General features: G+C 45.8%; 1 protein-coding gene across 1 annotated transcript in view; it reads right to left on the reverse strand.

Annotated features, from left to right (window-relative positions):
- Positions 1–19082, reverse strand: part of LOC136657168 (collagen alpha-1(VII) chain-like) — a 96166-nt gene that overhangs the window by 48083 nt on the left and 29001 nt on the right. The window contains exons 12-19 of the mRNA XM_066633847.1: positions 15657–15728; positions 12410–12445; positions 11565–11624; positions 6957–7001; positions 5060–5095; positions 4481–4516; positions 3815–3871; positions 2005–2076 (exon numbers count right to left, since the gene is read on the reverse strand). Of these exons, the coding sequence (XP_066489944.1) occupies positions 2005–2076; positions 3815–3871; positions 4481–4516; positions 5060–5095; positions 6957–7001; positions 11565–11624; positions 12410–12445; positions 15657–15728 (414 nt within the window). The remainder of the gene's footprint in view (positions 1–2004; positions 2077–3814; positions 3872–4480; positions 4517–5059; positions 5096–6956; positions 7002–11564; positions 11625–12409; positions 12446–15656; positions 15729–19082) is intronic.

Consider the following 19082-nt stretch of genomic DNA (forward strand, 5'->3'; position numbering starts at 1 on the left):
GGGATTCTTTTCAGCTTGTACAGCCTGAGGATGTGGACAGACTCCTTTGGAGTGTAAGGCCATCTGCCTGCCTGCTTGACCCTTGCCCAGCTTGGCTGATAACAGCTGCCCAGGGTGGACTGGCTGAGTGGACAGGGAGGGTGGTCAACTCTTCCTTGATGGAGGGGACGTTACCACTTGCTTTGAAATGGGCAGTGGTTCACCCCCTCCTGAAGAAGCCCTCCCTGGATTCCACTGTGTTAGATAACTACTGACCAGTCTCCAACATCCTGTTTCTGGGCAAGGTAATTGAGCGGGTGGTGGCGTCCCAACTCCAGAGGGTCTTGGATGAAGCGAATTATCTGGATCCTTTTCAATCTGGTTTCAGGCCGGGCTTTGGCACGGAAACTGCCTTGGTCACCTTGGTGGATGACCTACGCCGGGGACTGGACAGGGGGAGTGTGTCTCTGTTGGTCCTGCTGGACCTCTCAGCGGCTTTCAATACCATCGACCATGGTATCCTTCTGGGCCGATTGGCCAAGTTGGGAGTTGGAGGCACTGTTTTGTGGTGGTTCTGCTCCTACTTGGAGGATTGGTCCCAGATGGTGGTGCTGGGGGATGCCTGTTCAACACCCTGGCCCTTGAGGTGCGGGGTACCACAGGGTTCAATTCTGTCCCCCATGCTATTTAACATCTACATGAAACTGCTGGGAGAGGTCATCCGGGGGTTTGGAGTGGGCTGCCATCAATACGCCGATGACACCCAGCTCTATCTCTCCTTTCCTCCAGACTCCAGGGTGGCGGTTGAGGGCCTAGAGCGCTGTCTGGAGGCAGTGAGGATCTGGATGGGGGCTAACAAGCTGAAATTAAATCCGGATAAGACAGAGGCTCTCCTGGTTTGGAAATCCTTGATGCAGGTGCTGGACTATTGGCTTGCGCTGAATGGGGTTGCACTCCCCCTGAAGGAGCAGGTCCGCAGCTTGGGGGTCCACCTGGACTCGCAGCTGCTCCTGGATTCCCAGGTGGCGGCTGTGGCTAGGGGGTCTTCGCTCAGCTTCGGCTGGTGCGCCAGCTGTGGCCGTACTTGGATCGTGCAGACCAGGCCACGGTGATCCATGCCTCGGTGACATCGAGGTTAGATTACTGTAACGCACTCTATGTGGGGCTGCCCTTGAAGATGGTTTGGAAACTGCAACTAGTGCAGAATGTTTTGGCCCGTGTGGTTAATGGAGGTAGGCAGTTCGACTCTGTCAGTCCACTTCTCCAGCGGCTGCATTGGCTGCCCATTCGTTTCTGGGCCCAATTCAAGGTGCTGGTTTTGACCTTTAAAGCCCTATACTGCTCTGGGCCAGGGTATCTTAGAGATCGCCTACTCCCGTACAATCCAGCTCGTTCTCTTAGGTCATCAGAGAAGGCCTTTTTGCAAGTGCCGCCACCTAGGGAGGTATGTGGGGCGGCGTTAAGAAATAGGGCCTTCTCAGTAGTGGCACCAACGCTATGGAATTCCCTTCCCCTTGACTTAAGAATGGCTCCCTCTCTTGAGACTTTTCGGCGAGGCCTGAAGACCCTTCTGTTTAGACAAGCCTTCTGAGTTCTCAGCCTTTTAAACATCTTTTTAACATCTTTTAATATGCTGGAAAGCACTGACATAAGGGGTTAGGATTGCGCCCATAGTGAGGCAAGTGTTAACTAGCATGGAATCAAATTTTTCTCATTTTTGATTTCTGCATCAACCTTTGTAGGTTGTAAACATTTAGGTTAAATAAATCACATGAAACAAGCTTGGAATTTTCATATCCACAGAAAGCCAAACAGATACCTGACAGATTTTTTTTTGGGGGGGGGGGGGGGGAAAGCAAAGTGCACATGGAGGCAGGTCATCTGACCGCAACAGTATATAGAAAGATTGTAAAGTGAAATATTCTTTGCAAAACCTGACCAGAGGGGCATGCAATCCCCCTCCCAAGCCATCTTCCAGGACAAAGGAATATGTGCAACAAAATAACTCAATGAAGCCATGGATACCTTTTCTCCTGCAGGACCATCCTCCCCTTTCTCACCCTTGTCTCCATCAAAGCCTGAAGGGCCTCTTTCACCCTAAAGAGTAATGCAGAAAGTTTTTCTAACATATTTCACCTTGTACAAGTCAACTCTACCACATTATCATCTTTCTTTTGTGAGAAACATGCCTTTTTATTTATGAAGGGGAAAAAGGGGACTCCATTAAGTGTTACATTCACACTGAGAAAACCATAGCTAATTTAGGGCCCAATCCTAACCAATTTTCCAACACTCCTGCTGCTGTGCCAATGGAGCGTGTGCCACATCCTGTGGTGGGGGGAGCAGTCCCAGAGGTCCCCCAAGGTAAGGGAATGTTTGTTCCCTTACCTTGGGGTTGCATTGCAGCTGCATCAGTGCTGGAAAGCTGGACAGGATTGGGCCCTCAGGTCCCTTTGTCTCTCCAGCCATTGGTTTTTTTTAGTTTCTCCTTGTACACACACTCCAGGGAAAGGTTTTATTTGGCAAGCAAACCCATGGTTTCACTCAGGGCCCAATCTCACGGACTGATCTTAAGCCAGGGCAGCGCTGGCAGCTGGCATGCTGCTCTGACAACAGCCATCATGTGAGTGCCATAAGGCTCGTCGCTGCCAGTGGTAAGCTCACAATGCCAGCGCAGAGGCCAGTGTCAGTTGGTGCTCCCAGCACCAGACTGATGTTCCCAGTCAGCACTGGGAAGCCATGCCTGAGGAGCTCCAGCTGGTAAGTATTCCTGCCAGCTAGCACTGAGGCAGAGGGAGGGTGGACCAAGGAGAGGATAGGGCCTAGGTGGGAGAAGGGATGGCAGCAGACTCTGCCACTGAACCTATGCCCTCTCCTGAACCTGAAAGGCCAACATGGGCCTCCTCGGTTCTGTACCCACTAAATAGTGGGTGCAGATCTGAGAAGACCCATTGCTGACCGCAGAGCTTGACAAGGGTAAGAGAACAACAATTCCCTTACCACAAGGAGACTCTGGTGGCTGCCTTAGCCCCATAGGATACAGTGGCGGCCATTTTGGCACTGCTCTACTGCTGGGTGCTGCCATGGCATAGGATTGGGCTGCCCACCAGGTTTAAAACAACAATGCATTTAGTAAGAAGACAATATACCCTCTTCCAGGACAAACTTAAGATTCAAGCCTCTGGTGCTTCATGACTTCTTTGCTTTAAAGGCTGTAGCAGGTATCTATCCCCTTGTCTACACTTTTGTATCTGACAGGTTTTTAGATATTGCTAACAGATGGAGCTGAAGAATGTAGCTATCAGATTTCTACTGTGGATCTCACAGTTCCACTTACATCACTGATTAATTAGATGGTGCTGAAGAATGTAGCTATCAGATTCCTACTACGGGCTTCACAAATTAATCAGGGATGTAAGTGGAACTTGGCCTGACCTGTCCCTAGCAGTCGGTAGTCATAGTTGAAGTAAGACATTTTGATAATTCCCATTCCTTGATTACTTGTTGAGCAGTAATGATGCTCCCCTCTCCACAGTGACACAAGGTGGAAATCATTCAAGTGAAAACATTGCTATCTAGTCTAGATTAAGTTCCAATTTGTTGGTCTATATCTAGTACATCACTACCTCCAAACTCCAGTATTCTGGAACATGAGACTCATGAGCAGAAGGGGAAAAGATATTAAGCTACTGGGATAATGGGATTAAAGGCCTGGGGATATTATAATCAGAGTATAGAATATGCAAGTGAAAACAACATTCACTTATCTCTGCCAGCTATAGAGAAGGTACAGTTAAGGCACTGCGTAAAAAGCAACAGGAACCCTACAACTCACCGAATCTCCTTTATTGCCTTTATAGCCTTGAGGTCCAAATATTGTCATGGGATCTCCCTATGATACAAGCACATGGCACAAAAGATATTTATGAGTTCACCATGGGTCAAGAATGAAATTGAAGAAGGATTCAAATAGTGGCAGAACAACCTATGGACTCTGGAGTCCCTGGCTCTCACTTCTCCTGATCTCAGATTGCAGTAGGCATGATGTCAATGTCACTTCCTTTCCTGGCAGATTGATCACTGGCAATCATAAGCAGCCACCTACCCCAAATGCTTAAACAGAGCTTTGCAATCAGTGCATCCCCATCTCACAAGAAATCTGGGTACTCAACAAGATATCACTATGATAAGTAGTATCACTGTGAAAGGTAAGTTCCCTTCCCTTGAGGAGACTTCTGGATTACCCCCTTCCTGGGGTTAGTGCAGCTGCATCTATGGGGTGCATCTACGGGGTGCCCAGTTAAGACTGGGCTGTAAGCTATGGAAATGAGTGGCTCTGTTGGCTTTAGACTATTGGCTTGTCTGGGAATGGAGCTGTAGTTCACAACAACTGTTTCATATGCTGAAGGGCCCAGGATCAAACCCTGGAAACATCTCCAGACAGGGCTGGGAAAGCCCCTGACTAGAAAACTACATTGTCAACCCTCTGCATGTCCCTTACCCTTTCTCCTTTGGGCCCAGGGGAGCCAACATCACCCTAAAAAAGTAACATGAAAATGAAAAATAATATATAGCTTGTTAAAATGGTTACATCACCTATTCCACAGCCAATTATTAAAACATACCTGTCTCAGCTAGTGTGGGGTTAGATTAGCTTTTGCAAGATGAGGCCCACAAAAGTACATGTTAAATTGGATAAACATAACTCTACCACTCTGAAGAAGCAAGAAATTGAGTTTCAAAATTTTGTTTTCAAAATTTAGCTACTACTATCAGTCAATATATTAGCATTAAAAGCATCGCAGGAGGTATGGATGGGAAAGGCATCTGAAGCCTCTTGAAGTGTGCATGCTGTAAGGATCAGATGTACTAGATAATCCCTGTACTGACCTGTTCTGAGAGAAATACAATATACTGTATGTAGGCTATGATCCAATGAGATGAAAGAAGTTGCTCAGGTCTATATTACTCTCCTCCTGTCAACATCTCAAATATTTGGCAGAAAAAATTGGTTCTTGAAGAAGAAAGAAGTACAGAATCAAAGATGCACAACATTAAGAACCAACATTTTGCCACTTACCTTTTCACCTTTAAGCCCTGCGATGCCATTCTGCCCCTGAAACAGATGAGCAAGAGAACGGAAAATACCCCAAAGCAAGAACTGTATAAAAGTGTCACAGTGGAATCTGAGGCTGCCTGGGTGGAACAGCTTTGCTTTTTTATTGCAGGGACATGAAAACCCCTGGAGAGTAGTTCTGCCACAACTTCCATTAATATGAAGACAGGTTACAGTTTGCCATGGAAAACTCCACCTGGATAGCTCATTTTCCACTGGCCCACTCAGAGATGTCATCTTTCCATAATGCAATAAGATGAGGTAGGATGCTGCATAAATTAGGTGGCTTCAAAAGACTGATTGGGGTGACAGTATCATAAGTAGAATGCACAAATAATGGACACCTATGATACAGCAAAACAGCAAGGCAACATGTTTGGGAGAAGGAGAGACAGGATAGTAGGAACCATTGGGCGCAATCCTACCCTGCACTGGAACAGGCAAGCCAGGAGGCTTGCACTGTATCCAGCACAGGATAGGGGCCAAAAGTGGCTCAGTCAGAGGCAAGGGGAAACTTTCCCCCTTACCTCTGGGAAAGGCGTCCTTTCCCGTATGGGTCTCCTCAAATTTGCGCCACCTCTTGAGGCGGCACAAGTCAGAGGAGAGCAGAGAGGCTTGAAGCTGTTTCATTCTCCCTGGGAACAGGGGTTGGGATCCGGCATAACTGCTGGATCCCAGCCCCGCCTCCCACTCCCCATCCGTCCCAGGGCCGGCCACTGCCCACCCTCCCCCAGCCCAGGAATGCCTCCCTCCCGCCTCCTCCCCACCACCTCCCTGCCTACCTCAGAGGCTTACATTGGCCCAGCCGGGTCAACGCAAGCCTTGGTGCCTCTGTCAGTGCAGAGGCTTGTTCCAGCCTCTGCAGGCTGGCACACCTCTGCGCGCCAGCCTAGCAACTCCTGAGGAGGCACAAACGTGCCTTATGGCATGTTTGTGACCCTCCTGGGCCACTGCAAGGGACTTGCACCAGCCCAAGTCAAAGGCTGGATTGCACCTATATTCAATGACAAGATCTGCAGCACCGAGAACAGTTCCATGGGTGGCACAAATGTTACTCCAACAAGGGCTGAAGCACAGCTGAGCAAAGCAGGCTTGATGATTGCCAGAGCCCTGCCCCTAAATTTCAGTTGCTAGGAGTTTTTCAAATAGTGTTCTCCACTGGAGCCATTCACTATGTTGCCAATGATGATAACTTCATCATGCATGTTGTCTCCTCAAATGGCACCTTCTTGCAGAGCCAACAACTTTATTTAGTTAGTGGGCTGATGCAACAGCAGATTCAGATTCCTTGCTTGGACTCAATCTGATGCACAGGTTTTCAATCTGAAGTACGGCATGATGACTTTCTCCACAGTAAGGGAGTCTACTATTGATCTGTGTTTCGGGATGGCTTGGGAGTGACAAGTTATCTGAGGAAGTGTGAACCATGGTGCTCTAAGATGTGATTAAAAGGAATATGTATGATTATGGCCCAAATCCTAACCAACTTTCCAGCACTGGAATAGTGGTGCCAATGGGGCATGTGCTGCATCCTGCAGTTGAGTGGGCCTCAAGGAGGCCTCCTCAAAGTAAGGGAAAGTTTGTTCCCTTACTTCAGAGCTGCACTGCCCTTATGTCAGTGCTGGAAAGTGGGTTAGGATTGCACCCTATGTGTGTAATGCACAAAACAATAAGTACAGCAGAGAAAACAAGAACCAGCCTGAATCTGATGACCCTTCCTCAAATTCTGGGACGTGACTGAGTGAAACCCAATTTCACCTCTTGTTCTGTTTTAATGATTCCCAAACAAGAGAGTTCTTGGAAATAAAGACTTATTTCAGACCAGGCAGAGAATTTGATGCTAAGATCAATTCACTCTTACCATTTGGCCAACAGGGCCACGAATTCCCAAAATTCCTTCTTCACCCTGTTGAAAAGAGGTTATGCTTGTATCAGTAGATCTGTGAAAGTGGCTTTTCAGTTGAGTTCAAGGACCTTTAAAGAAGAAAGACCTGGAGAAGACTTAATATGGCTGACAAAAGAGCCTGAATAACTGCACTATAATGCTGAGAGAAATCAAGGAAGGGCAAAATTGTTTTATTTCTGAAGTAGATTTCCATCAACTCAAATTATCTCCAGACCTGACTGAAACCGCTCCTTTTGAGCTGGATGAATTTGTTGCTGCCTGGTACATCAGGTCTGTGCCTACTGAGGCACAGTTTTTGCAACCATCACCACTGCTGAGGAGAAAGGCTTGACCCAGGCTTAATGCAAGTTGATGATGCAAATTCTGACTACTGCCACTGCTGCCAGTGAGGGTTCAACCAGGACTGGCATGATGGTCAACAACCTGTAACAGCAATCCAAGCTTTCACACAGGCTAGTAAGGTCCAATACAGGGTAGAGGACTTTCTGGCCCTGTGGCAGATTCCAGAAAGTTCTTTCAGATTTCAGAAAGTTATCAATCCCTGATAACCAAATAGTGGTAGAACCTAGTGTTCACTATTAAATTTCAGATACATTCAGAATTTGAGAGCAATGATACTAATGCCATATGTGGGCCAAAGTAGACACTACGTTTAGCATGCCACTGGTTCCTGCATGTTTCTTCCCCTTTCAAATAGCAGTCAGTGGGGAGGATGTTATCCAGGACCATGGTGCAGGTGAAGGGCAGTTTTAGCTGTTTGCACTACTACCATTTCTCCACTGAAAAGTTGTTGCAATGATACCTTCAAAAGGGCAAATAGTCACTAGACCCCAATCCTATCCTTTCCCCTCCCCATTGATGTAGCCGCACCATTGGAGCATGTGCTCCATCTTGGGGGGGGGATTTGTTCCCTTATCTGGGGGTAAGCCTCCAGCATCAGAACAGGTTTATAATTTTGCTGGTGCAAATTCAAGCATATCCAGGTCAGTGGATTGAGGCCTGGAAGAGGATATTGACAGTACCACTGCCACTGATTCTGGTCCTTTCCAGTCCTTGTTTCCACCCCCATTCCACTCTAGTCTCTTTCCCATTCCTCACTTTCCTGCCCCACTCTGCCCCCTCCCTGCCTCTCTCCCATCCCTTATGTTGACTAAGTGGCACAGAAGGATATGGAGATTCCACTGGCGTGGAGCCACAGCCACTCGCTGCTTGCAATGGTGGCCCAGTTCTGTTATACAGCTTGTCATCTTTTGTGACAGCTGTGAAGGACCTTATGCCACTGGAGTGCTGTATCCAGCAGTATTAGGCCACATAGGATTGGGATGCCTTGGAGGCAACTTTTAACCCCCTTCAGAAGGGGTGCATAGGATTAGCCAAGGCCTCTGTCTGGATCACTGCTGCCCTCTCCCACTGCTACTCGACACACTTGCTATTTGAAAGGAAAAACAGCATCCAGAAGATGATGTGAATATTTCATCTAGTTTGGTCCTATGACGAAGGCCTCGTTTCCACCTATTTTCTGCCTATTTCCCCTTATTTTTAGATACTTCTAGAAGCTCTTGTGCAAATTCAGCAGTCTAAAAAGCTGCTGAGACAACAACAGTCTGAAACTGCCTTTGTCGGTTTGAAATGCGATCAGCCAGCCATGTGCATTTGTGGAGTCAGAGTCCTTCACCCTGTCTGGAAAGCATATGCTTACTTATTGGGCAGACAAACCTGTCTGTCGAGGTAAAAAGTGGGATGAAGAGGCCAGGTGGGTTCCATTCCTTCAATCAGGTAACTCTAAGACCTCATCAAACCAAGGTTCCTTAAGTTCAACCACAGGGATGCTAGTGTGTGTTTCTCACATGATGTCTAATGTTGGTTCATGGAAGGCCCACTTACTTTCTAGTTAGCACAGGGACCAGGATACTTGGGACAATGTAATTAGCTACCAATAGGTACTGTATATCTTGCCAGACACTTTGTTCTCTTTCACTCCGAGACAGCTTGCAAACTTCACCAGTTTCGCAGACACAATGCATCGGGGCATTTGTTTGCTTTGCTCTTGAGTAGCCTCCCAGCTGCAGCTGCTGGACATTACTAGTTACTAAACCTAGCTTGGTCAAGCTTTCCTTTGTATCCATCAAACCAAGTTCAATCATTTTCCATCAGAATGCTTGTACTTCTTCCAACCCCTCCTCCATTCCCCACTTCGTTTCATTCCTTTCTTCTGGATTTTGGATAGTTATCTTTTGACTCTTGCTTACCTAGTCTATGTTCACAAGTAATGTAATCAGTTGCTATGTCTGATCACTCTCAGATGCTACTACAGTTGGAATTTGAGTCAGGCTTGTGTAGTGGTTTGGGGGGGTGGACTTAGACCTGGAAGATCCAGGTTCAAATCCCCCCTCAGCCATGAAGCTTCCTGGGTGACCTTGGTCCAGTCACTTTCTCTCAGCCTCACCTACCTCACAGGGTTGTTGTGAGGACAAAAGGAGAGGAGCAGCTGCGTACACCGCCCTGAGCTCTTCGGAGGAAGGGTGGCATAAAAATGTGGAAAATAAATAAATTTTAATGAGAACCCCCGGGGTTCTGGGCTCTCCTGGGGGTGTTTTATCTTTCCAGATGCCCCCCCTGCATGGTCTCTGTAGCCCAAGATGGTGGCAGTGGAGAGAATTCCCAGTTTTCCCACCCACAGTCAACTGCTGACCCAGTAAAAAGGCAAAGTAGAGAGCAGGGAGAGTAGGTGAGTGCTAATCACTACTAGACACTACTTCATAGTCAGTCTGCTTTCTCCTGGTACCTTCTTTAACAGGTGCCAATTTTAGTTTTTTACTCACTGTTCTTGGAGGAAAGGGCTGTGGAGAGGGTTGGAGAGGTAGTGGTTGCCAGTTGGCAGCCATTGGAAAGAAGCAGTAGTGTGTGAAATAGAGGGTGACAGTGAAAGAAGTTAAGACATGAGGCCAGTCTTGGACCCCCCCTCCCCATTTTAAAATTTTCAGCTTAATCGGAGGACTTCTAGCTTAGCCCCAATATTTATTGTGCAAGTTTTGTCTTCTCAGTGAATTCCAAAAAGGTGTTTTTACTTGGAAAAAAGAAAGTTTCCTTCCAAGTCAGAACTTAACCAGAACATTTTTTTTAAGCAGATCAGACCAAGAGTCAGTCTAAATGAGGAGAATGCCACATTCCATTTCTTCAGATTGACACAGCTGTAACTTTGCTCCAGTGGTGCTTTCAACCAACCAATAAACACATGCCTGCTGTCTAGCATCCACTTAGCACATTTGTCCTCTACCCATTAACCTTTAATGTGCCATTTGTACAATATTTAAAGTGTCAAGTGGGGCCAGATGTTGCTTGTTCATTTCAAATAACTTTTTGTTTTCTTAGCAGCTGAGTTTCCAGTCAAAGACTTTGGGGGCCAAATTCTTATTTCTTATATTTCAATGGGCTTGCCCCTTGGGATGAATGCTGATACTAAGCATGAGGGGAAATGTCAGCTGAATTGTCACCAAGCAAAACTTGGGTAAGACAGCTAAGACTGGAGATGGATAGTTTTTTTCAGACAGTCAAAACTGATGGACAGAGAGTCATTATTTCCTGTGGCATACGCACAAATTTCCTGGGCAGAACATCTGGTCGATCAAGTTTTGTAACAGCAACATTTATTGTGTGAAGTAAATCTTTGCCAAAGAGCGGCAAATGTCTAAGGCATGCCTTTCTAAAAATGTTCCCTTTTGCCTTGAGGTTCCATTTAGGAAAACAGACAGCCTACAGCTGTCTGAGTGGAATTTCCACTAGTGGGGTGAAGAGCTCTAAACTTCTGATGTCTAAACTAAGAGCTCTAAACTATTGGTGTCACTAGCCCAGTCCTAAGTTGGTGCAATTTCTTCCAAACAATCTTACAGCCCAATCCTATTCAGAGCTGATGGCGATAGATCTAAGCCCATTGGTGCAAAAGCCTCATCGCTGTTGTGTGCTTAGGACTGATCAGTTGCAAACAGCTGGAGGTTGCACGTGCACGCCAGTGGCTCAACCAGCTTGAACTGGAGCAGGTAAGGTGGCAGCAGTGATGGTTCAGAGGAGGATTGGGACAGGGAGCAGATCAAACTAGGGGTACTTCAGGGGTGAATCTAGGTGGCAGTGGTTTGCCAAGATCCTACCTCCCTTTTCAGGGCCTGATGTGCCCCCTGAGCCTCCTTATGCCAGTTGTGGGGGTCCAGGTTGGGAATGTGGGATGGGATTTGGCATGTGTGACTGCTAGCGAGATCCACCCCCTCCCACCCTCAAACTACCCCCCCCAAGTTCAGCCTACTCCCTGCCCCAAACTACCCACAAATCACCCCCTCCAGCACCTTACCTGCACTGGTGGAGAGTCTGGGCAGTTCTGGAATACCTCTGACCATTTCTACTGATGCATGCAATGGCAGTGTGGCATTTGCGCCATCACAAGATGACTTACAGTTGAGGATCTAGCAATCTGCTGCTGGAAGTCACCCTTTGGAATGGTGTAATAGGATATTCAAAGCAGAAGCTACTATGAGAAGATACAACAGAGATTGTATTAAGGGGTCTTCATACCTGTGGGCCAGGGAAACCACGTGGTCCTCTTGGACCCACCTTGCCAAGGCCAATATCACCCTATGAAACAGAAAAAAACCAAGTATTACTGTTAGGTATACAGTATTTGTTTCTGAACATTTTTGTTATCTACAATTTAGCTCAAAATCCAAGAAAATGAAATGTTAGTCAGAAGCCTGCATGTTTATTTCTCCTGTCCTACTCCTCCCAAAACCTCAGTTGTGAGCACTTGTTAAAAGGCAGTTTATACATTTAAATAAATGAATAAAACAGCATTCTCTAGGTCTATTCGAGAAAACTACCCAATTATCTTGCCATCATATTGTCGGTTTTCTTGAATACTGGCATAATCTTTTCAAAGAAATCTGTTTTGTTGTTCATTTTTTCTTGAATTTAAAAAAAATGTTAATTTCAACATCTTGGCTTGAATCCAAAGCAACTTGGGCACAAGTGGAAAGCAGGACTACATATGTGCCTTCCACTGATTTGTTCCTCATTTTGGCTACAGGCCCTCTGCCCAAACCACAACACGTGTTGTTCCAGAAGCTCCACCGACCCTCAGGAAGAGCTTTTCATGCACTGGGGTAAAGAGCTGCAGCCAGAAGGAGGATATAGACTGTACTGTACAGTGACTCTGAACACAGACTTGCCATTTAGCTATCGCAGCTAGTTGATAGACCTCCTATGTGAATGTGCACCAATTCTTTTTAAAAGCCATCTCAGTTAGTGAAAATAACCGCATCTTAAGCCAGCGAATTCGACATTATTATGTGTTATGCCTATATGTTTCATGTTGTCTCTGCTCTATCAACTTCATGTGGAGCCTGCACCAAGACATGTCTCACCTTGCTGCCCTTAATCCCAGGGGCACCAGGCATTCCCTATGGAGCAAAAGAAGTGACAGAAAAGACAAATCAAAAGTGAGAAAAAAAAACAATCATTTGCTATTTTTCAGCAAGAAAAGTGTTGTAAAGTGAGTTGTAGGAGTTCGGAGGAGGTTTGGGACAGCAAGCTGATCAAACTAGGGGCACTTCAGGGGTAAACCTATGAGTTGTAGAAACATGTGAAGACCTCAAACAGACTTAACAAAGGAAAGGGAGCTGATGCTGCTTGGTGTCTTTCCTTCCTTGTATGAATGCTTGAATTACCGGGTGGGTGGGTAGGGAGGGAAATCCTCTACTGTTTAAGACAATTCCCTTAGCTATGATATATGGAAGTTACTGGTTCCAGTAACTGGTTACTGGTTGCTGGTTACTGGAATGACTTGGTTAGAAACAGAATTTAATGGAGGGAACAGAGAAACAGGAAAACAGCTTGTAGAGTTTATTAAGCCCCCCTCCCACCTTTTCTCCATAATCTGAGGATTGCTTGTAAACACAATGTCTGATGCATGTTGCTTGCCCCCATCCCATATCACTAGCTGTTAGCCATGAGAATTATATCACCTATCACTACAGAGTTTTCAAAGCAAGTCACAGATATTCTTTCAGATGGTATGATCAGTCACAAATTGCTGGTGGGAGATGGAGGCTGAGATAATGTGGCTTGCCTAAGGCTGCCTAATAAGTTTGTGACAGACCCAAGATTGAACCCAGGAACTTTCTGAAGTTCAGTCTCTTAGGCTGCAAGCCTATACAGACATACCTGGAAGTAACCCAATGAACATAGTGGGACTTTGTTTTTGGGTGACATTTGGTGGTAACAGCTATGAATGTTTTCCTTCTTCAGAACACAGCATGAGCTTGCATGCCAGTTGTCTCATCCTCAAAAAGGAGACTTGCTGCTGTCACTGCTGCCTACCATTACCCAGTAAGCTTGTTAAGGGGCATGTTGCAATGGGGAGGATCACCAGATGGAGGTTTACTTTAATTTACTGATTAATTTAAATTACTGATTACTAATTAATTTAATTAATTTAATTTACTGATTAATTTAAATTACTGATTACTAATTAATTTAATTAATTTAATTTACTGATTAATTTAAATTAAAGATCAATAAGTCACCGGGCCCTGATGGCATCCACCCAAGAGTTATTAAGGAATTGAAGAATGAAGTTGCAGATCTCTTGACTAAGGTATGCAACTTGTCCCTCAAAACGGCCACGGTGCCAGAAGATTGGAGGATAGCAAATGTCACGCCTATTTTTAAAAAGGGAAAGACGGGGGACCCGGGAAACTATAGGCCGGTCAGCCTAACATCCATACCGGGTAAGATGGTGGAATGCCTCATCAAAGATAGGATCTCAAAACACATAGATGAACAGGCCTTGCTGAGGGAGAGTCAGCATGGCTTCTGTAAGGGTAAGTCTTGCCTCACCAACCTTATAGAATTCTTTGAAAAGGTCAACAGGCATGTGGATGTGGGAGAACCCGTGGACATTATATATCTGGACTTTCAGAAGGCGTTTGACATGGTTCCTCACCAAAGGCTACTGAAAAAACTCCACAGTCAGGGAATTAGAGGACAGGTCCACTCATGGATTGAGAACTGGTTGGAGGCCAGGAAGCAGAGAGTGGGTGTCAATGGGCAATTTTCACAATGGAGAGAGGTGAAAAGTGGTGTGCCCCAAGGATCTGTCCTGGGACCGGTGCTTTTCAACCTCTTCATAAATGACCTGGAGACAGGGTTGAGCAGTGAAGTGGCTAAGTTTGCAGACGACACCAAACTTTTCCGAGTGGTGAAGACCAGAAGTGATTGTGAGGAGCTCCAGAAGGATCTCTCCAGACTGGCAGAATGGGCAGCAAAATGGCAGACGCACTTCAATGTCAGTAAGTGTAAAGTCATGCACATTGGGGCAAAAAATCAAAACTTTAGATATAGGCTGATGGGTTCTGAGCTGTCTGTGACAGATCAGGAGAGAGATCTTGGGGTGGTGGTGGACAGGTCAATGAAAGTGTCGACCCAATGTGCGGCGGCAGTGAAGAAGGCCAATTCTATGCTTGGGATCATTAGGAAGGGTACTGAGAACAAAACGGCTAGTATTATAATGCCGTTGTATAAATCTATGGTAAGGCCACACCTGGAGTATTGTGTCCAGTTCTGGTCACCGCATCTCAAAAAAGACATAGTGGAAAAGGAAAAGGTGCAAAAGAGAGCGACTAAGATGATTACGGGGCTGGGGCACCTTCCTTATGAGGAAAGGCTACGGCGTTTGGGCCTCTTCAGCCTAGAAAAGAGACACCTGAGGTGGGACATGATTGAGACATACAAAATTATGCAGGGGATGGACAGAGTGGTTAGGGAGATGCTCTTTACACTCTCACATAATACCAGAACCAGGGGACATCCACTAAAATTGAGTGCTGGGAGGGTTAGGACAGACAAAAGAAAATATTTCTTTACTCAGCGTGTGGTCGGTCTGTGGAACTCCTTGTCACAGGATGTGGTGCTGGCGTCTGGCCTAGACGCCTTTAAAAGGGGATTGGACAAGTTTCTGGAGGAAAAATCCATTATGGGGTACAAGCCATGATGTGTATGCGCAACATCCTGATTTTAGAAATGGGTTATGTCAGAATGCCAGATGCAAGGGAGGGCACCAGGATGAGGTCTCTTGTTACCTGGTGTGCTCCCTGGGGCATTTGGTGGGCCGCTGTGAGATACAGGAAGCTGGACTAGATGGGCCTATGGCCTGATCCAGCGGGGCTGTTCTTATGTTCTTATGAGGTAGGTAGCAGTGGAACTCCTTGTTCTTTAGCACTGCTGCACTGATGGAGATACTAAAGGGAGGAGTCTACCTCTTAGCTTTCCCAGTGCCAGACACAGGAGGGGAGGACCTGCAGGCGCACCTGCTGATCAACCACCTCCCCCATAGTGCCTAGTGCTGGGGAAGTTAAGCAGGCACCATAGTGGGGAGAGAGCCAGGCAGATTCGGCTACAGCTCTATGACCACTTCAGTCCTCCCACAGCTGTGAATGGGAACCCTGTGCTTGCCAGGAACAGGTACAGTGACTGAATCCTCCCAAAGGAACCTTCCGAACCAAGATTTCCCTGTGTGTAAAGCAGCTTATCTGTGCCATGAGAAGTTATTGAATGTTTCATTTTCTGTTTTCCACCCACATTTTTCAGTTAATCAAGTGACATTTTGAGCACCTTTTGTCCCATTGATCCAGGAGAGCCTTGTGGTCCAGCAGATCCATTTCTGCCTCTCTTCCCACGTTCTCCCTTTGAAGATAAAATATTTTCAAAGATAATGATACTTCTCCTTTTCCCTAAAAAGTTCCTTACTTCCCACTTTACCAAGTGTCAGTGTCCGTCCCAGAACCAGCAGCATGGAGAAAAGCAGACTCATCAATTGTAACTCAATGGTTAACTATGGGCAGGGCTGACCCAAGACCTCCTGACATCTGAGGTCAGGGCCAGGGCCAAGGATGGGCCAGCTTCTGCTTCTCCTATTCTCCAACAATCCAATCCAGGAAGTAGAAGCAGAAGGAGGAGCAATGGAGGCAGGTTGGCAATGGTTGCCCCCCACCAATCTGCTGCCTGAGGTCACCACTTCAGTTGGCCTTGTAGATGGGATGACCCTGACTATGGACTATAGGACTTCTTGTTAACAAATCTGATTAAGATGAGGGAAGGAAGACAGCCATATGATGTTAATTTATAAAATGAGTTTCTGTATTCATTTTTGGAACAAGAAAGCACAGGACAATGCAATCAATCCCTTACGTTCTATTGCTAACAAACTGATCTTGTTATGCAGTTGTGCTTAAAATTAACATTTTGTTAAATATCTGATACATGTTATGATTATTTTCTCTTTCATAGTTTTTCTCATTTCATAGTTGTAAGCTGTAGAATCTGAATGTATTGGAATAATTAATAGAACTTTGTGTGTGTGTGTGTGTGTGTGTGTAAATATGGTAAGATGCAGTGCAGCAGGTTTCATTTTTGTAGAAGTGTGATAAATGCAGTGGGGTTTGGTTATAATGAAAAATAAATGTTCCACGAAAAAGAAAAGCAGCTTTGCACTGTGCGAAGTGCATTGCATGGGAGTGCCTTTTCTATTTCCTCCTCCCTTTTGTCTTCCATTATGCCAGCAGTAAAAGGAAAGGCTGGCTGCTCTTGGGGCTTGTAGGCTTCCCAAGAGGCCCCCCCCCACTCTCCCTCACGCTGCCATTGGTCCTACTTGCTGCTGCCTGGGACCAGAAAGTAAAAGGAAAGGGGGGAGTGAGGTTTTGAAGGATGGGGGGAGCTGGCAGGGAGAGTGTTTTGGGAAAGCAGAAAGGGAGCAATATCTCAGGAACCTTTCTGAGCAGAGAAGAATTTGGGGGACATTACTCACTTCTCCTTAAGGGAGGGCTCTTTTGAAAGTCCCAAATTCTTCCCAAACATGACCTCGGATAATTCTGCCAGGTTTATTAGATACAACCTCTCACCCTCTTCCTTTAAATCCCTCCTTAAATCCTTTAAATCCTTTCTTTAAATTCCTTCCTTAAATCCTTTTGCTGTGAAGTGGTGTAATCCTTTGGTCCTTATTCTTAAGCAAAATGAAACCTAAATAAGTAGAATTGCATTTGATCTCATTCTTCTCTTGTTAACCTTTGCATCTCACATCCCTCCCTTTGTTGTCTCTTTCATTATAAATATTTAGACTGTATGATTCTTGGAAGCAGGACCTGATTTCTTTGACTGTGTTACACTAAGCATGTGGTTGTTGCTACATAAATAGTAGAGCTGAGCGGAAATGCCCTCCCCCCAGCTTTGCCACCCTGTTTACAGGCTATGAAACTGAGGGGCATTTGATGATTACATAGGACATAAACAGTTGGGGGGGGAGGGACTTACTGGTAGTAACAATTATGCTGCAGACTGTTGGTGGACAACATCTTTTTACCCACAACACTTCAGAGTGAGGGAAGAAAGCATTACCCTCACTCTGATTTGACTTCAGACATCACAGAACACCACCATGACATCAAAGCTGAGGGAGGGCAATCCTTTCTGTCCTCAATCCACAGGCTTGTGTATATAAAAAATGGTGCCCACCAGAAGCCTGATCACTGCTGTGGCCAGGGCCATGAAACATGCAGCAACAAAAATGGTGAGCTGGGAAAGGACATGTTTTCTTGAAACCTTTTCTCTTCAACATCCTCCATTTTGGAGCCATAGAGAAGACTTCTGGTTCAGTTCTAGTAGTAACAGCATGGGGGAGCACTCATTAGATAAACATTATAATATTATATTTAGCATCTCTTAGCATAAACACAGCCAAAGTGTGAACAGCGCCTACCCATCTCATCCAAGCAACCACAGCCAAGTGAATTTACAGCTCTCCATATCTCAGGGAACAGTGGCAAAAGAACAAAGCCATTTCAGAGGTGAAGCTTCAGACTGAGCCAACAATTATCCTCCTGAGTCATTCTGAAGCCGCCCATTACATGGTCACTCGCTCCAAATGTTTTCCTCAAGGCATTCTGGCCATGACACTTTATTCTGACAATCTTGGCATTCAATCCTTGTCATGGTGACACAAGCATTTATGAGATGGACTGCAGGACACTTAACTCCTTGAGTCTTAAAAGAAAAAAGTCTCATCTGGGTAGGGGAGAATGACAGGTGCTAGACAGACAAGAGCAGTGCATCAGTACACTCCAGAGAGGGAGCCATGTTGGTTTGCTACAGCAAAATCCACAAAGACTCTTATGGCATCTTCATGACTAACGAATGTTTTCCAGCATAACTTTTCATGGGGTGCTATGAAACCTGCTATGTCAGATCATGTATACATGTACAGAGAAGAGACAAGGGTTGCGGGGAGGGGGTGAAAGAGAAATGTACTTATTTGCAGGGACGGAAACTCAAGTCATGAAAAATCAGCATTTTTTGCTGACTCATGGAGACTCAAGTCACCTGCACCAATGACTAGACAGTGTTTCTCAAACTGTGGTCAGGACCCACTAGGTGGGTGACAAGACAATTTCAGGTGGGTCCCCATTCATTTCAATATTTTATTTTTAATATATTAGACTTGATGTTACCATGATATATATGTGATTACATTGGGGAAATGTTATAGACCTGTACTTTTAACAAACTACTATGTATATTCTTTTAACAATGATAGTAAAGGAAACTTACTCCTGAGTAAGTGTGGGTAGGATTGCAGCCTGGGATAGTTAAAAATTTTCCTGCTTGATGATGTCACTTCTGGTCATGACATCACTTCCGGTGGGTCCCAACAGATTCTCATTCTGTTCCGGTGGGTCCCGGTGCTAAATGTGTGAGAACCACTGGACTAGAGTACTGACTTGAGTCTGTGGCCACTTGATTCGGCACTGATTCCCCATGCATGTGCACTGGAGTCTGTCTGGGTGTGCTTGCTTACTTTTTTTTGCAGCCTGAAAAACCTAATGGAACCATCATTCAGAATGGGTGAGCAGCAGGGAAGTTCCAGCCAGGAGGCAGGAAGGGTTAATGTTTTGCTTTTGCATCAGGCAGGAGGAGGCCGGAGTGGGCTCTCTTGTTCATCTCTAAAAGAACCAATGATCATTGGATAAAGGATGGGTGGACTGATTT

The sequence above is a fragment of the Tiliqua scincoides genome, chromosome 7 (genome assembly GCF_035046505.1).
Source record: "Tiliqua scincoides isolate rTilSci1 chromosome 7, rTilSci1.hap2, whole genome shotgun sequence".
In the NCBI taxonomy this organism is placed as follows: Eukaryota; Metazoa; Chordata; class Lepidosauria; order Squamata; family Scincidae; genus Tiliqua; species Tiliqua scincoides.